The 18,316-nt window shown below is 46.6% G+C and overlaps 1 protein-coding gene and 1 long non-coding RNA gene across 2 annotated transcripts; one reads left to right on the top strand and one right to left on the bottom strand.

The window, feature by feature from the left end:
* Window positions 1–2,486: 2,486 nt before the first annotated feature.
* Window positions 2,487–3,064, bottom strand: PMIS2 (PMIS2 transmembrane protein). The gene is made up of 2 exons (XM_047791321.1): window positions 2,822–3,064; window positions 2,487–2,644 (listed from the first exon to the last, which is right to left on the bottom strand). Exons 1-2 carry the CDS (start codon window positions 3,062–3,064, stop codon window positions 2,516–2,518), a joined length of 372 nt encoding a protein of 123 aa, XP_047647277.1. The 3' UTR covers window positions 2,487–2,515.
* An 11,442-nt stretch (window positions 3,065–14,506) lies between these two features.
* LOC125133756 (uncharacterized) lies at window positions 14,507–16,570 on the top strand. The gene is made up of 2 exons (XR_007136503.1): window positions 14,507–14,745; window positions 15,116–16,570. It is a non-coding gene; the product is annotated as an uncharacterized LOC125133756 (long non-coding RNA).
* The last annotated feature ends 1,746 nt before the right edge of the window (window positions 16,571–18,316 follow it).

Raw genomic sequence — 18,316 nt, 5'->3', positions numbered from 1 at the left:
TCTTTTTTGGCATGTAGAAGTTTCCAGGCCAGGGATTGGAGCCACACCATAGCAGCAACCCGAACTGCTACAGTGACAATCCTGGATCCTTAACCCGCTGCACCACGAGGGAACTTCCACAATATGACGTTTTTGAATTTGGCTCCTCGTGCTAATGTGGGCCATCCTGACTTCACATGGCTTTGCTGCTAAATGTGACAGGCCTGGCTTGGGCTGACCTGGGGAGGATCAGGAATAGCTAACCCTCCAGACCCGCTAACATAGCAGACAAAGAGGCATAACGCCCTTTCCAGACATATCCATACAGGGCAACATTATCCCACAAACAAGTGTAATCTGTGGAGACATCCAGGGCCATGAAGGAAATAGAAGCATGATAACAGCCAAGGCTAAGGTTAACCATAGACTGACACCTTCGTTCTTTCCTTCACTCATTGTTTTCTATAAACCTTCCAAGATGAATCTCTTGTTGAGTATGAATTTAAAGCTCTAACCCCAGATGTCTGAGAAATATAACTATATTTTCCTGTATCTGCACTGGTTGGGGTGGATTAAGTTGTGAACATAGGAGGGCCGTATGTGACATGGCACAACACAATTGTTTTCTTTCTTCTTTTTTGCTTTTTAGGGCCGCACCAGAGGCATATGGAAGTTCCCAGGCTAGGGGTTAAATCGGAGCTATAGCCACCAGCCTGTGCCACAGCCACAGCAGTGCAGGATCTGAGCCATGACTTTGACCTACACCACAGCTCACAGCAACGCCGGATCCTTAACCCAGTGAATGAGGCCGGGGACTGAACCAGCAACCTCATGGATCCTAGTCGGGTTCAATTAACCACTGAGCCACGAAGGTAACTTCCACAAGTATTTATTTTCTGCTCAATTATGGGAGGCAGTGAGGAGAAGAGTGACTGTTCCTAGAATGACCCGGGAGCCAAGTGGGATGGGAGTTTTTCCATCTCTACAACATGCAGCCTTCAAATCACCATGGGTATCAGTTGTCCAATCAGCTAGGGGAGGAGGAAAATGGGGGCATGCCTGTGTGAGGTGGGTTAAGGCCAGAGTTATTTGTGGCACGTGTCGCTTCTGATCACATTCCATGAAGCCAAAGATAATGTCATGGCCACACAGGGAACCTAGGAATTGTGTCTGAGTCATGCTCCCAGGAAGTAAAGGAGATGAGCATTGGGAAAGAGACAGCCGTCTTTTCCATGGCTATTCAACTTAATTTCTACTGATAATCCCCATTCCCTTGGTTATGTATGGAAACTTAATCCTGCTAAGTCTAGGGTTTCTGGGTCTGAATTTGGGGTTGTCCTGTGAAGCTAGGGCCCTAGAAGAAACCCTTGAGTGTTTATCATCCATGGAATCAGCCTAGATCTCTGCGTTCATTCATTCTGGGTGGCTCCTGAGTTATAACTGGTTCCCCTCTGATAGTCATTGGCACTCTGGCACTTGGCATTCCTATAACCTTCACCGCCTCCTCACCAAGCTTGAGGATATGAGATATCCTACTTGGTTGTCAGAGGCCATTTCTTCCTAGGCCTCCACACCATACAGCATATTTCCTTTGCGATCTTAAAGCCTCTCTAGGATTTATACGTGAAGTGGGAATATAGGTATTATCTGGAGTCTTTGAGACTCTGCCTGTTCCTGAGGCTTTGGGGGCCTTCTCATGGATATACTGGCATCTAGACTTTCTCTGCTTCCCTATTCCATGAATAGAGGACCATTTCCCTTTCAGAACTGGGGGAGAGCTGGTCTCTCTCCGTTCTTTTGCCAAATCTACTATTTATTTCTTCAGGTCTTACCACTCTTTCCCCAAGAGTTTGACTTTTAAATCTCAAAAGCTGGAGGTGGTTTCTGTTTTCCTATCTCTGCTCTGAGACACTGGAAGCCTAGAATTCCAGCTTGAATGAACCCAGAGAACATTGACTCAAACTCCTAAATATCCCACATTGGCAATTCTTATGTCCGTTTTACAAAGGAACCGGGCTGAAGACGATCATCTTGTTCAAGGATATACAATTTTTAAGTGTCGGAGGTGGGATGTAAACCCACATCTGGCTGATTTCTATGTCTCTGTGCGTCACCATTAGATCATTCTGATTTTCCCACGATCTGGGAAACGCATAGCTCTAGAGAAACCCAGACGCTGACTTAGAAAGACACACAGGCACACGCAGTGGAAGCCAGAACATTCTCTTCAGTTTTAATGGCTTAAATAAATATTTTTCTGAAAGAGCAGCCCAATATCAAGGAGCTTAGGGTATCTAGAGCAAAGCGAGGGCCCCCAAGGAGGAAGATGCCAGATTTGGAGGCTAAGAGGATGAGGTCATATGGTGTTTCGGGGCTAGTGGTTTGCTTGGATGTCGAGTCCCTTGGCTGGTAGGTTTCCTGGCTAAGAGATGTCTCAGCTGTTGGTTTCTTGCATGGTGGCTGATTTAGCTGGTTAGTGTCTTGGTGGCTGGGTCCAGATGGAGTGGATGAACCCATTGGCTACTGGGCCTGGCCTTCACATAAATAGGACCAGGTAATAAATGAGGCCTAAACCGATAAGTATGGCGAATACATCCAGCCATCCAGTTCGGCCTGAGTTGATATAAGCCTCTTCCCATTTGCTGTTCTTGTTGGCCTCTTTGGTCTGTGGGAATGGGAGCTTTAGATGTGGGTTTCTGAGTCCAGCCTTGTGACACACTTGGGGAATGGCTGGACACCTTCAGTAACTGAGGGAAAAGCCCTACCCACATCCCCAGGACAGGAGCAGATGCAAGGGGGCAGGTAGAGGACAGGATGGGCCATGGTTTAGGCATTGGTTTACCTTGCGAGAGAAGAGGATGGCTGGTATTCCCAGGGGAGGGAAAAGAATTAGAGCCACGATGGTCAAATATAGGTAATCTGGAGCATAAAATGACATTTCTTCAGGTGTCTGTTCAGGTGGCTTGGTCTCGGCAGGTGGGGCTCCTGGAGCTGGTGGGGCCCCTGGGGCTGGTGGGGCTCCTGGAGCTGGTGGAGCTGCTGCAGCAGCTGGTGGGGGGGCATCTGCAGCAGGTTTCGGGGGCATGGTTTTTCTACCTTAGAAGACTCCAAGTATCTTGAAAACAGAGAGCCAAGCCTACAGAGAGCCTCCCCTTGTTCTAACTAGAATCCCAAGACCCAAACCCTCAAAGGCCAAAACTTCACAATGGAGAAATCAGCGCAAGTCCTGATTGGCTGCCCCTGTAAGGGGGCGTGGTCCCACTGTTCCCTGCTCCTCCCCGACTCGGGGGGGTGCTTCATCCTCTATCAGGACCTTAACTCCATCCCCCCAGATAGGGATTGGTTGGAAGACATAAGGTTGGATTCTGGCTCCTCCTCCTTCCTGCAGACCCCTGTCCACAGACAGGGAAGGAGGGTAGGACCGGAGATGCTTCCCAAGAACTAGGGGAGCCAGGAAGCAGACACGCCTAGTAAGAAAACCAGGAGTCTTACAAACAAAAGGGAAGATAAATGAAAAATGTCAGTAACAGATTATAAAATATTAACTTAAAAAAGAATTCGAGTCCATACTGACAAAAGAAAGAGAAGAAGAGAGAAAGAAGGTGAAGAGAGGGAAGGTCTTTAGAGTAGAACAACGTCTAATGTTGATGGAATGATGGGACTGAGAAATCAACACTGCGGGAGGCAGAATCTAAGACGGCCCCAAGGAGTTCCTCCGTGGTTCAGCAGGTTAAGGATCTGGCATTTTCACTGCTGTGGCTCAGGTCACTGCTGTGGTGCGGGTTCAGTCCCTGGCTTAAGAACTTCTATGCATGGCTGCAGCAAATAAATAAATAAATAAATAAATAAATAAATAAATAAAATAAAAGAGGCCCCAAGATTCCTGCTCCTTGGTGTACGTATACCTGCTCCTGGTTACTCATTCAAGTTCTAATCTCTGTGCTCCATAACCATATTCATTTGGAAGAGGGTCCTAGCTCCAAATGGGAGTGCAGGCCAGCACCTTGATTTTAACCTTGTGAGGTTCTGAGCATAAAACCCAGCCGTTCTGACCTATAGAACTCTGTGCTAATAACTAAGTTTGTGGGAATTTGTTATGCATCATTAGAAAAGCAGCAACCATTTAAACACCGTAGTAATTACTGACTCATGTAAGAGCCATCAGTGGATGCTAACTCTATTAGGTTTTAGCTGACAGTTCCCTCGGCTTGTGTTTTTAGGGCAACAGGGGTTGTGATGAGCCAGTTTTCAGGGAGTTGTCAGTGAACAGGAAGTAACACAGTAACGTTCACAAATATACACTCCAACGTGGTTTGTCAAAGACACAACTGAATTTAAGCACAGTCAGGGACCTAGAAGCAGCAAGTAGAATAGCAGCAGCACACACAATCCAGAAATCAGGAAATTCTTCATGGCCTGTGTTGGGGAAAGCAGGGTCACAGTGTTGATAGTGTTTCAACCTCCACTTACCACCTAAGCATGGGCCTTGGGCTTGGAACTCTCCCTCACCAAGGAGTGAAGAGCCCACACAGCCCGTGCAGGGCTTGTGTAGGAATGAATATCTTTCACTGTTGCAGGTTCTCTGGGTACTCCTTTGTTCTGGGTGTGCCTGTGTATCCGTGGCTTTCAGACACATGCCCAGCTTTTAGTTTTTTTTTTTTTTTTTTTGTCTTTTTGCCATTTCTTGAGCCGCTCCCGCAGCATATGGAGGTTCCCAGGCTAGGGGTCCAATCGGAGCTGTAGCTGCCAGCCTATACCAGAGCCACAGCAACGTGGGATCCGAGCCGCGTCTGCCACTTACACCACAGCTCACAGGCAACGCCGGATCCTTAACCCACTGAGCAAGGCCAGGGATCGAACCCGCAACCTCATGGTTCCTAGTCGGATTTGTTAACCACTGCGCCACAACGGGAACTCCAGCTTTTAGTATTCCTGTAGGCCAGTTGCACCTGCTAGCCATGGGGAACAGATGCCCACTCTTGGAGTTAACCTCTCTCTGTCTCTCGCCTATGGGAGTAAAGGTGTTGTTTCATCCAGCGCTTGACTGTGTTCTGTTTTCTGCATTCAGAAATGTTTGAACTTCTGTTTCTGGTGGTGGGCATGATCTTTGCTCTCCTGCATGTCGCTGGAATCCACTCCCAGCACTGGTAATCAGTACGTGCTGTTCTGTCTGACGGAACGAACTGGCTCAGAACATTTCAAGGGGCAAGCTGGAAATGCCAAAGCAAAAACTGTGAGCTGATGGGGACAGGACTCAAGGTTGGGTGGAATGAAGGATGCAGATTGATTTCTAGCAGGTCCCTGGGGTGGCGGGGGAGGGATGCTCTTGAATAGAGGGTTTCTTGCCTGATGTGGCTTTGGGATGGTGACCTGTCTGGGCTCTGTGTACCTGGGCTCGTGTATCCCTTGGAAGGTGAATCCTTTGACTGGAATGACCCTTAGCTGGTGTGTCACCTAACCAACAAAAGGCTGAATGTAGAAACTATATTTATGTTCAGTTTAATGGCAGAAAACTCGGGAAAAGCATTTACTGTGAATATTTCCTTGTCGTGTGGCAGTTTGCTTCCCAGTTGTCTTCCTTGATCTGTGGAGGGGAGGTGGCGGCAGTGGAAGAAATGCGTGGCTTTATAGACTGAATTGAGGGAACTCTTTAGGCTCTCCACAAAGGTAACAGAGCTAGGACATCTTCCACCTCCAGTGCTCAGTTGTCAGCAGAAGGAGGTGCAGGAGTGGAGGAGTCGTATATGCTGCAGGTTAGGTCTTGAGCAGTGGAGACAGTGCCCAGTCTTCATAGTGTAGATGACTGCTGGGATCCCCAAGGGGAAGGTTATAATGGCTAAAGGCAGTGAATGGATCTGATGAGTTCTCTCTCCCATTTATCTCTTGCTTCTTCTTTTTCTTCTTTCACTCTCTCATGTCCTTTTTGTTTTGATTTTGTATTTTTTGGTCCCTCTTTCCCTAAAGAGTAGCTTTCCTGGCTTGGGCACTTGGGTTTCAGTTTCCAGAAAGTAAAGGACTTGGTGCGAGTCATTAGGCAGGAAAGAAGAAGGCAATCTCCTCCTGACTCCTAGTCAGCTACAAGTCTGAAAAAGAAGAAGCTTTTCCATTATTGAGATAGGCCAGCCTATCCCTCTCTTTGCTTTCAACTACTGACTGGTTCATCAAACAGACGCACCGACCGCTCATCTTAATGTACTCCGAGGACCTGCCTTCTGATTGGCTGTCTTCAGGGGAACCTACATGAAGGTTCCCAAGAAATTCCCTCCAGCACCTTTGGTGGCAGCTTGCCAGAGTGTTCTGTGGCTCTGGGGAGTGAGAGGGGCAGGAAGGCACCTGAGCCAGAGTTGGGAAGGAGCCAGGAAAGGTCTCCAAAAGGAGGGCATGGACAAATGTGTCCAGACCTGAGATGTATCCTCTGGATTTAAGAAAAAATTGCCTTTGTTGAGGGTAGTTTCAGAGGGATTAGTGGGGGCAGGTGCCACACCGCAGTGACACACATGGTTTGCAAGAAGAGGAGAGTGTAGGCAGCATGTGGACATTGCGTTCACCTTCGAGGTGAAGGAGGAAGGCGAGGCAGTGCAATGGCTGAGAAGAATGTGGGTTCCAATTTCTGCGCCACGATAGGGCCAATGCCCGATTTCAGAGAGCCAGCGACGGGCTGTGAAGTGTGGAAGTGGAAATGATGCAGGTGCTATTTTCAGGAAGTTTGTCTGTGAAGGGCCAAGAAAGACAGGACTGGGGTAGAAGTAGGGGAGCAGGAGTGATATTTTTATTTAAGATGGGAGAGACATGAACATATTCAACTGGGATGGAGATTCTAAAAAGATGGGAGCATGGGGAGTTCCGTTGTGGCCCAGTGGAAACAAGTCCGACTAGTATCCGTGAGGATGCAGGTTCCATCTCTGGCCTCGCTCAGTGGGTTAAGGATCCAGCGCTGCCTTGAACTGTGGTGTAGGTCGCAGGCATGGCTCAGATTCCGTGTTACTATGGCAGTGGTGTAGGGTGGCAGCTGTAGCTCTGATTCGACCCCTAGCCTGGGGGCTTCCACGTGTCGCGGGTGTGGCCCTAAAAAGCAAAATAAATAAAATAAATAAGTAAATATATAAATAAAGGGAGGATGGTTTCAGGTTCTGACTCTCCTTTTGTGGAATTAAACACAAACAAACCAACTAACCCAGATTCATAGTTTGATGGAGCTGAGGGGTCAAGAGGAATATTTCGTTGTTTTGGGTAGGCCAGATGAGGGGAGACATGAGTTAATGGGGGTGAGGACATTTGTTTGCACCCCCTTGTAGCCCTACAAATAGAACAGGGCCTGACGAAGTAGATGCCCAATAAATGTGGACTGAATCAGCGCCCTTGGATCTTGGGACCTAACTACCTAAAGTTGAACCTGTATGACTCCATTGACACGTCGCTCTCACTCATAGTTCTCACAAAGGCCAAACGACATTGACACGGATCAGTGGGGGCTGGGGGTGGTGGTAGGAATATGACTGTAAAGGGACAGCATGAGGGAGATATTTTGGGGTCATGAAACTCCTCCATATCCTGATTGGAATGGTGGTTATAAATCTATTTATGTATGTATAAAAGTCAGTTTTACGGAATGTTAGTTTTAAAATGCAATAAAAATGACAACATGAGTTCCTGTTGTGGCTCAGCGGGTTAAGAATCTGACTAGTTGGAGTTCCCGTCGTGGCGCAATGGTTAACAAACCAGACTAGGAACCATGAGGTTGTGGGTTCGATCCCTGGCCTTGCTCAGTGGGCTAAGGATTCGGCGTTGCCCTGAGCTGTGGTGTAGGTTGCAGAGGCGGCTCGGATCCCGCGTTGCTGTGGCTCTGGCATAGGCTGGTTGCTACAGCTCCGATTGGACCCCTAGCCTGGGAACCTCCATATGCCGCAGGAGCAGCCCTAGAAAAGACAAAAAAAAAAAAATCTGACTAGTATGCAAGAGGATGCGGATTCGATCCCTGGCCCCTCGCAGTGGGTCAAGGATCCGCCGTTGCAGCAAGCTGCAGCGTAGGTTGCAGATGCAGCTCGGAACCTGCATTGCTGTGGATTCGACCCCTAGCCTGGGAACTTCTATATGCCGCATGTGCGGCACTAAAAACAAATCCACAAGTCCTTATTTATACAGATATATGATTGAGTGAAGAAATCAATAAATGTTGGAGAAGAGACAAATCTTTACAGAAGTCTGGATAATTTATGTAGCTACTCCTTCTCTCCAGGAGGTGGAGCTTGGTAGCTTCCTGACTGGCTTGTGTTGCAGGCTGCCTGTGGGAGTTCCCCTTGTGGCTCAGTGGTAACGAAACTGACTAGTATGACTAGTACCTTGTGAGGTCTCAGGTTCAATCCCTGGCCTTGCTCAGTGAGCTAAGGATCTGGCATTTCCATGAATTGTGGTATAGGTTGCAGACTGCAGCTTGGATCCGATGTTGCTGTGGCTGTGGCATAGGCCGGCATAACTCCAATTCAAACCCTAGCCTGGGAGCCCCCATATGTTGCGGGTTCAGCCCTAAAAAGACAAAGATAAATAAATAAATAAATGCTGCATTAAAATAATGGCTACCCAATGACCATCAATAGCAAATGAAATCAAGGTACTTTGCACAAAAATGAAGGCATTTCTTTATTAAATATTAAGAGATATAAGATAAAATGACAAAATGCATTATGCTAAAATCAAAAGCATCTTGGTTCCAGTAGATTACAAACAGTTTGCTATTTATCTGCATGGGAACATTTTTTGAACCAGTGGGAAAAATTAATAAACCTCTTTAATTAAAGAACATACCCACATATATATATATAAATCTGTACACTTAATAGAAGGTCTATTCCTTTGCTTACAATAAATGAGAGGTAGTAACTTTGAACATATATTGGATAAATAGCAAGTGATATGAACATATGTCCTAAATTTGAAAGTAAATGAAAAAGAAATTAGAAATATACTAATCACCATATAAGCACGTCGATTATTGTAGGAAAAGTGCTAATCACTTTTATTATTATAATTATTATTATTATTTTGCTTTTTAGGGCTATAGCCGCTGTATATAGAGGTTCCCAGGCTAGGAGTCGAATCTGAACTACAGCTGCCGGCCTACGCCACAACCATAGGAACGCAGGATCCTTAACTCACTGAGCAAGGCCAGGGATCGAACCTGAAACCTCATGATTCCTAGTTGGATTCATTTCTGCTGCACCACCATGGGAACTCCTATAGTATTATTACATAATATAATCATTTAATATAAATTAAGGAGATTATAGACAAGAATTATTATAATTATACATAAGTACATATGATTATAAGAAGTAAACAAGATGTAAGTAAATGAGCTAGTTTCAGGTAGGTGTAAGCACTACAGAGGAAACAGCGTGATGTGATAGCAGTCTGCGTACTCCTTACGATAAAGATACTGGAGATACGCACAGATGTGTAGAGTGGAACGAAGCCTCCGCATTGAAGAGCTAGAGGAAGGAGTCCCAGCAGATAGAACAGCAAGTGCAAAGGCTCTGAGGAGTTGAGCAGGAGAGAACGTCAGGAGATGAGTTTGCAGAGGGCAGTGGCCAGATGATGACATAACAATGTATAGGCCACAGGAAGAGTGTTCAGATTTTACCTGCGAAGGAGAGATATTGGAGGATTTAAACAAGAGAGTGATATCATGTGGTATGTAGTTTGTATATATATATTTATACATTGGCCATGCCCATGGCAGGCAAAAGTTCCCAGGTCAAGTGACAATGCTGAGTCCTTAACCCATTGAGCCGCCAGGGAACTCGTGGTTTGTATTTTTAGAAACTCCACTCTAGCTGCCCAAAGGAGGGTGGATTGGGGTGGGGGTGGGGAGAGTGCAGAGTTGAAGCAAGGAGACATCAGGGCAGCTGTCACTATTTTTCAGGGCTGGCTTGAGCCTAGAGGGCTCTTAGCAGCAGGGATGAACCTATCTACAGAATGGATACAGACTCACAGACATGGAGAGCAGACTTGTGGTTGCCAAGGGGGAGGGGGAGAGAGTCAGATGGACTGAGAGTTGGGGGTTAGTAGATGCAAAATATTACATTTAGAATGGATAAGCAATGAGGTCCTGCTGCATAGCACTGGGAACTGTGTCTAATCGCTCGTGATAGAACATGATAGAAGATAATAGGAGAAAAAGAATGTGTATATATATATATATATATATATACATATATATGTATGTATGACTGGGTCACTTTGCTGTACAACAGAAATTGACATAACATTGTAAATCAACTATAACAAAAAATTTAAAAAAAACACGCAAATGCCCCCCCACCCCACCCCCACACACCTCTTGAGAGAAGTCTGAAGTCCAAACTCTGCATCTCTCTCAAAGTTGGTCATTGCCTGAGCCACACACCCATACCCACACATCAGCTCCCCCTCCCAAGTCCCTTTTCTAAAGCCTCCGCTCCCTGCATTGTCTTCTGTCCTAATCTTATGGGGGACAGTACTGTTACGACTATGGTCTTCAGTGATACCTCCCCACCTACCATCACCCTGCATGTGACCTCATAAAAATCACATCTGGGCATCACCACTGACCAAAAAATAACACGAAGAATAACTTCGATAGAACTCAGCAGTTTTCTGTGAGATCCAGCTGGCTGAGAATACATGGAACTGGAGAGTGCTCTTCATCATCTTATATATTTTCATCTTTCCTTGCTGATCAGCAAAACCAAGGGGAACATCCAACAGAGACATTTTGACCAAGAAAATTTATAGACAAGGAACACATTGGGCAATGGACCCACCAGGCAAAGGACTCTCCAGTGACAAGACCCTCCAGGCAAGATTCCCACTAGCTAAAAAATAAATAAATAAATAAAAATTAAAAAAATAAATTTAGGAGTTCCCATTGTGGCGCAGTGGTTAACGAATCTGACTAGGAACCATGAGGTTGCGGGTTTAATCCCTGGCCTTGCTCAGTGGGTTGAGGATCTGGCATTGCCATGAGCTGTGGTGTAGGTTGCAGGCACGGCTCAGATTCCCAGTTGCTGTGGCTCTGGCGTAGGCGGGTGGCTACAGCTCCAATTAGACCCCTAGCCTGGAAACCTCCATATGCCGCGGGAGCGGCCCTAGAAAAGACAAAAAGACAAAAAAAATTTTTTTTAATTTGCAGAAAAGATTCCCACTAGCTCATAGATTGTTGAGTCAGTTGGATTCCCTGCTCACCCAAAAGAGATCATCACAAAGTAGTGGATTTAATTGTGTTTATTTCTTCTAGCTCCTTTCAGTGGGGATTTTATTGTGGAGGAAATCTTGAAAACTTTAAAACCAGTGAATTCTAAGAGGGACATATTGGTTTGTGGAGTGTGTGTGTGTGTGTGTGTGTGTGTGTTGTTTGTGTAAAAGAGAGATAAATATGCTTTTCATGTAGGTGGGTTCATGAATGTCTTTGGTTTTTACCACATGGGGCTCAGTTTTGATGGCCTGTGACATTGTTTGGAACCGTGAAGGCAAGGAAGCATGAAGGTCACTCTGATTCCTGACCCTGCCCTACTCTGCCCATACCTCCAGTGCCCACCCTACCAGGCAAAAAGGGTCTGTGACTTTCCAGGAGGCAAAGAGACTCCATCAACACTTTTCTTTGTCTCTGTCTTTCTCTCTCTCTCTCACACACACACACAACACATACACATGAACACACACAATTTCGTAGCCCCACATGGCTTGTTCTCGTCTGATATTCCTGGGGCCTTGTCTGTTTCAGACATATCTCTGCACACCAAGAACCTGCATAATCTGGGCCTTGCTCCCTTCTCTTTCTAGGCATAAGAAAGGACTCTGTGCCCATAAGAACAGCAGAAACTTGCTCTCTCTCCATTCTACTCCCTCTCTCCATTCTACTGAGGACAGCCAAACAACCATGAAAATGTGTATCCAATCATATCTCTCCTCAGCTTATATCCTTTGACAGGTTCCCACAGTACTTGGAATACAGTCTCGTATGTTCAGTCCACAAGCTTGCAAAAATCTGTTCTTATCCTTGGAATTGAGTATTTGGATGACAATATGTCTAGATATAGGCATGCATGTCTATAAGTGTTTCCTTGAAAGTACTCTCAATTGATTTAAGACCCAATGTCTTTCTTTGGGTTAAGTGAAGCTATTTTGTTATCTTTCCCCACTATTTATGGATATAAAACCTCATGCAGGAGTTCCCTTGTGGTGCAGTAGGTTAAAGATCCAACGTTGTCACTGCAGCGAGTTGGGTCACAGCTGTAGCTCAGATTCAGTCTCTGGCCTGGGAACTTCCACATGCCATAGGCACAGCCAATAAATGAATGAATGAATGAATAGATAGATAAAGCCTCATGCAGGACCCCGTTGAGGAGCCTCTGTACCTCCAGAAGCCAAGGAACCTCCTAAAGCCAAAGCCCAGGGGTCAGATTGAAGCTCTTAGAGGGGCCTTGGCACTTCTACCCTTTCTCATTCATTCCTCTAGTCTGGTGGTTCTCAAACTTTAGTTTGCATCAGAATTACATGGACGGCTTATTAAACGCAGATCTGGGGGGGTGGGTTGCTTCACCAGGGTTTCATAGTCAGGAAGTCTAGGGGTGGGCAGGAATTTGCATTGTGAAGAGATTTCCAGGTGATGTTGACACTGCTCGTCAGAGGACCACGCTTTGAAAATCACCATTCAGGTCTGATTCTTCCCTTGGCGGTCCCATCTCCTGACTTTTTCTATCAGAGAATGGGTGGCCATTCTCTGAGCCCTCGCCACCCTCCGGTGTCATGCCTTAACCAAAAAGCCCCCACCCTCTGTGTGTCTTCCCTGTGATGACTGTCGCTGGACGGTTGTAGCTCTCAGCCTAGGCTTTGGTCTTCTCTTCAAAGGTCTCCCAGAGCAAACATCATGAAGGCACATCCCCCTCCCATCTCCACAGACCAGGAGAGCTAAGAAGAACAAGTGGGTCACTCTGAATCATGAGTGTTCCCCCCTCATCTTACATTTTCCTACCATTATCTGATGGCCATCAAAGGCCAAGGGAAACACTAACTAAAGAATCTTCAAGCCAAGGAAGTGCCAGCAGAGAGATCCTAGGGCCATTCAGCCTAATTCTTCAAGGGAAGCAGCACAGGCACCTCACTCACTTGCTCTGGGTTCCCTCCACTGCCATTCACAGGGCTACTCATTTGAAGGAAATGTTGAAAGCAAAGAGAGAAAAGTCTCGGGAGGATTTGCTAGATTGCAGTGTGTGTGTGTGTGTGTGTGTGTGTGTGTATGTGTGTGTGTGTGTTTGAGTATGTGCAGTCCTATGTGCTGTTTATACATCCTCATCTATCACTGGGTCCAGCTACCCTGCCCTGTTTCTGTTCTTTTTCTTACCCTCCTTCTCACCACGGAGCCTTTGTACTGGCTGCTCCCATTGCCTGGAACTCTTTCCTCCAAATCTTCTAATGGCTAGTTCCTTTTGTACGTCAGGTGTCACTTTAGATGTTCCTTCTCAGAGAGGCTTTTCCTGCCCTCTCAACCCCACCCCTCAGCCTCATGTGCCCCTGCCCCCCTCCACCGCAGGTGTCTCTCGCTCCTGCTTCATTTTCATTATTGCTCGTAGCCCTTAGTCCTCCATTAAATTTTTTCATTTATTTATTTGGGTGTTTTTCCTCCTTCTCTCCCAGTGGCTGTGAATCCCAGGAAAGCCCTGGCCTTGTCTGCCTCAGGCCCTCGGGGCTCAACCTGGGTCTAGTGTACAGTAGGTTCCTTGTAGGAACATCAGTTTGCCCACTGAGCTCAGATTTAGTCTGGAAGTGAGACCCACAATCACTTATGGGGTCTCAGTGTTGAACCAATCAGGACTTCAAGCTGAGAAAAATAAAAAGGGCAAATAACTGTATCTCAGCCCCTTTATTTGTTGACTCAAGAGGGTAGGAAGAAAGGGGATTGGCTAGGTAACACCCCTTACATGCACTGAACCAATCAGGAGCCGGGACTGAGCATTGCGACACACATATAAGGGAGCAACCAATCATAATGAAGGGGTGGTCAGCAGCGAAGCCACGCCCAGTGGCTCAATGCCCCAAGGCAGCCTCAGGGACAGAGAGGCGAAGGAAAGTCCCAAGGACGTTAACTAGGTTTGTGATGGATTATTAGACAAGAGTATGGGAGTTTACATGTGTTTATGTCCACGTAAACACACATAAAACACACATAAATGTCCACGTTTATGTCCACATAAAACACATGTATGGGTGTGGGGAGAAATTATCGGAGGAAAGCAGTTAGAGACACCGAGGGGGTGACGTGGGTGAGGGGGTACAGAGGAGTAACTAGAGGATAGCAGAGGGTTAAATTGTGTTATAGGGCCATCAGGGAACATACGTGGTGTGCTGGGTTCTGGCTTGGAGTATTGTTCTCTGGTTCCGGGCAGTGTCCATTTTCAGTGCCTTTCTAGGCAGAGGGGTGGTTTCAGGGTGTCCTTCATTTCTTGGGAGCTCGGATTTCACCTCTCCTGGCCCCATTTATGTCTGCAGATTCCACCTGCCCAGCGTCTGCTCCTCAGGCCAAGGTCCATGGCTCCTGGGACTGACCCCAGGGACTTAGAGTCCGAGGTCATTCCAGTGCAGCAGGCCATCCAGATACAGAAGGTCTACCCGATGCAGCCAGTCGTCCTGATGCCCTTGAATCCCCCAGAAAAGGATTATTTGTTTCTCTCCATCATTTCCATCTTCTTCTGCATTCTGCTGGCAATACCAGCCATCTTGTTCTCCATCAAGGTGGGCACCTCCCGGCTACCATCAACTCCCATTTTCCCCACATCTGCCTCCTCTGTCCCACCCCACCTCCCTGCTATTCCCCAGGGACCCCTTCTTTTTCCTCTTGAAGGATTTACTCCCTCCCTCTTCATGTCTAGCTGCCCTGCTCCTCCCCAGCACCTCCTCTCTGTTCCTCCTCCTGTGTTGTGCCCCAGCATCCCCCATCTGGCTCCCCTCTGTCTTCCTTTTTCCACCGAGGGGCTGAACACTGTCCTTACCTCCCTCACTCCACCATTCCTGACCTTGCACCCCCCCCCCCCCCCCCGAGATGTCCCTCGCTCATCTCCCTCCTCCTTGGAAACGCTCCCACCAGTTTGCTTCCTCCCCACAGACCCGTGAAGCCAACCTCCTTGGGAATCAAAGGAAAGCACAGATAAATTCCAGACGGGCCTTGGCCTTCAGCATCTCAAGCATCCTGGTGGGCTCCATTATGGTCATTTGCTCCATTGTAGTCCGAATCTTGAAGCATCGAATATGAGATCGTTTTGAAAGCTCACCTCCCTTGGAGAGTCATGAACGGTACCTCCTGGGTCCTCTTGGAACCTTTGACCTTGAACATCAGTAACCTACCTTACTGAGGGACGTCTCCCCCCCCCACCAGATTTTTAAGAGCAATGAAGTTTATGAGGAAGTTTCTGTGCTCCATTCATCTGCTGTATGTATGTGTATGTGCACAGGCACCTGTGTGCCCCTGCATCCACTTCACGAACTTCCATGGGGCTTATTTATGTATTCAGCAGACACTTGCTGGGCAACCACTATCCTGTACCAGGCACTATTTTAGGCCTTAGTGATTCAGTGCTGACTCAGATTGATGAGGTGTCTGCCTCCATAACACCTACTCTACACTGAGAGCACACAGAAGAGTAAGATGTAAAGCAACAGGATAGTTCTGGGTCAGTACTGTCTTAGAGGACATTTGGCAGTGGCAAAATTCTCTGTCATCCACTCTGTCCAATATCATACCCACTAGGCATATGTGGCTACTGAGCACTTGAAATGTCGCTAGTGCAACTGAAGAATCAATTTTGTAGGTAATTTAGTGATAATTAATAATTAAGTTAAATTTGCCACGTGTGGTCAGTGGCTACTGTCCTGGGTAGCCGGGTCTAGATAGGGATCAACATCATGACCAGTTTATTCTAAAAGGATGTAACTCAAGGAGAGTCAGATGGAAGACGTGCACAGAGCAAGATACGAGGAAAGGGCGTGGAGCTTCCATGCAACCCTCTCTTAGCCCCTCCTCATGTTCACCAACCCAGAAGCTCTTGGAACCCATCCTTTTAGGTTTTGATAGAGAACTCTGTTGACTTAAAGAAAAATGCTCAATGTAAGAGTTTTGAGTTTACGTTATATTCAGGGAGACTACTAGGGATGCTGGCCCAGGAGACACCCTCTCAGTGGTTCTAAGGAACTGCTCCAAAGAGGTAGGGGGAGAAGCCAGTATATGTATGATTTTGGGCTTGGGAATATGTGTATATTGGCAAAAAGATTACTTGGTAATCTTGGTAAAAGATTACTGCTAGTCTCAAAGAACAGTTAACTCAGGTGAATGATTTTAGTGCTTTTCTGTATATGAAAAAAGCAGGAATCTGGGTTCATTCAAATTCTTCCTAAGATACACATCTGACTCTCAAAAGGGCCTATTTTTCCAAAGCACCGGATGCTTCATCCTGTTTTTTCATCTTGAATTCCCATCAGGATGCACTGTCAGTGAGAACTGGGGGGCAAGTGATGTGCTTTGTTTTTCTTTGCTTTACACTTCATTACAGTCATAATTGATTAACTCATTGGCCACTGGCAATTGATTTAACCCCCAGCCCCTCTCTCCTCCCCAGAGGTTGGTGGGGGTGGGTGGGTATACAGAGTTCAAATCCTCTAATTACTTGGTTGGTTCCCATGGCAACTGGCCTTCAATCTTGTGTATCATCAACCTAGAAATGTCCTGTCCAGGATGGTAGCCACAAAATTAATTCAGGATGGATCACAGGCTTAATATGAAAGGTAAAACTATAAAGCTTCCATGAGAAAACACAAGAGAGTATTTTCTTTTTTTTCTCTTTTTTTTTGTCTTTTTTGTCTTTTTTGTTGTTGCTATTTCTTGGGCTGCTCCCGCGGCATATGGAGGTTCCCAGGCTAGGGGTCGAATCGGAGCTGTAGCCACCGGCCTACGCCAGAGCCACAGCAACGCGGGATCCGAGCCGCGTCTGCAACCTACACCACAGCTCACGGCAACGCCGGATCGTTAACCCACTGAGCAAGGGCAGGGACCGAACCCGCAACCTCATGGGTCCTAGTCGGATTCGTTAACCACTGCACCACGACGGGAACTCCGAGAGTATTTTCTATAACCTTTGGAAAGGTAGACAAATATTTCTTCAACACAAAAAACCTAAGCATAATATTCAAAATGATAATTGGATCTTCATCAAAGTTTTACACTTCTGTTTGTTAAGACACCACTAAGAAAGTGAAAAGTCAAGTCACAAATTGAAAGCAATAGGAAAAAACAAGCAGTTCAGAGCTTTCCTGTGGCGCAGTGGGTTAAGGATCCAGCATTGTCACTGCAGTGGTTTGGGTTGCTGCTCTGGTATGGGTTCAATCCCTGGCCTGGGAAATTCCACATGCCGTGGGTGCCACCAGATGAAAAAGAAAAAGGAAAAACAAGCCATTTGACTTGTTTTAATGAGCAAAAACCATGAACATGCATTTCACAAAATATAATTTCCACACGGCCACAGCAGCATATGCAGGGCGCTTAGCATCCTTCGTCATTAGGGAAATGCAAATTAAACCCGCAATGGGATACCACTATATACCCAAAGAATACCTAAAGGTAAAAAGGCTGATGTCAACAAATTTGGGCAAGGAATCCATCTGTATTCCCTGGTTGCAAATAACAGAGAAGAAAACCAATTCTCCCCCCCGCACCCCCACCCTCTCTCTCTCTCTTTTTTTTTTTTTTCCTTAGGGCTGCACCTGCAGCATATGGAATTCCCAGGCTAGGGGTTGAATCCCAGTTGCAGCTGCCGGCCTATACCACAGCCACAGCAATGCTGGAGTTCCCATTATGACTCAGTGGAAACGAATCTGACTAGTATCCATGAGGATGTGGATTCAATCCCTAGTCCTACTCAATGGGTTAAGGATCTGGCGTTGCTGTGAGCTGTGGTGTAGGTTGCAGATGTGGCTTGGATCCTGCGTTGCTGTGAGCTGTGGTGTAGGATGGCAGCTATGGCTCCAATTAGACCCCTAGCCCGGGAACCTCCATATGCCCAGAATGCGGCCCTAAAAAGACACAAACAAAAACAAAATCCGGTGCCTTCCTCATAAGGTTATTGTGAGGATGAAACAAGCTCACACGTATAAGTGCTGAAGACAGGCTCAGTGCAGTAAGTTTCCAATGAGTGTCAGCTGTTATCTTGGGTTTCTTGTCATTTTGTTTGTGCGTCTGTCCCTCTGTTTATGTTGGGGACATGTGTCTTTGGTGGACAAAGAACATCACATCGGAATGCCCATCATGGCTCAGCTG

This window comes from Phacochoerus africanus, chromosome 8 (genome assembly GCF_016906955.1).
Source record: "Phacochoerus africanus isolate WHEZ1 chromosome 8, ROS_Pafr_v1, whole genome shotgun sequence".
Lineage (NCBI taxonomy): Eukaryota > Metazoa > Chordata > Mammalia > Artiodactyla > Suidae > Phacochoerus > Phacochoerus africanus.
This window is presented reverse-complemented; position numbering and strand designations above follow the sequence as displayed.

Coding starts and splice junctions, on each gene's coding strand:
- PMIS2 (XM_047791321.1), bottom strand. CDS start 3,064: ATGCCCCCGAAACCTGCTGCAGATGCCCCCCCACCAGCTGCTGCAGCA. Junction 2,645..2,821: donor CCATCCTCTTCTCTCGCAAG/GTAAACCAATGC, acceptor CCATTCCCACAG/ACCAAAGAGGCCAACAAGAA.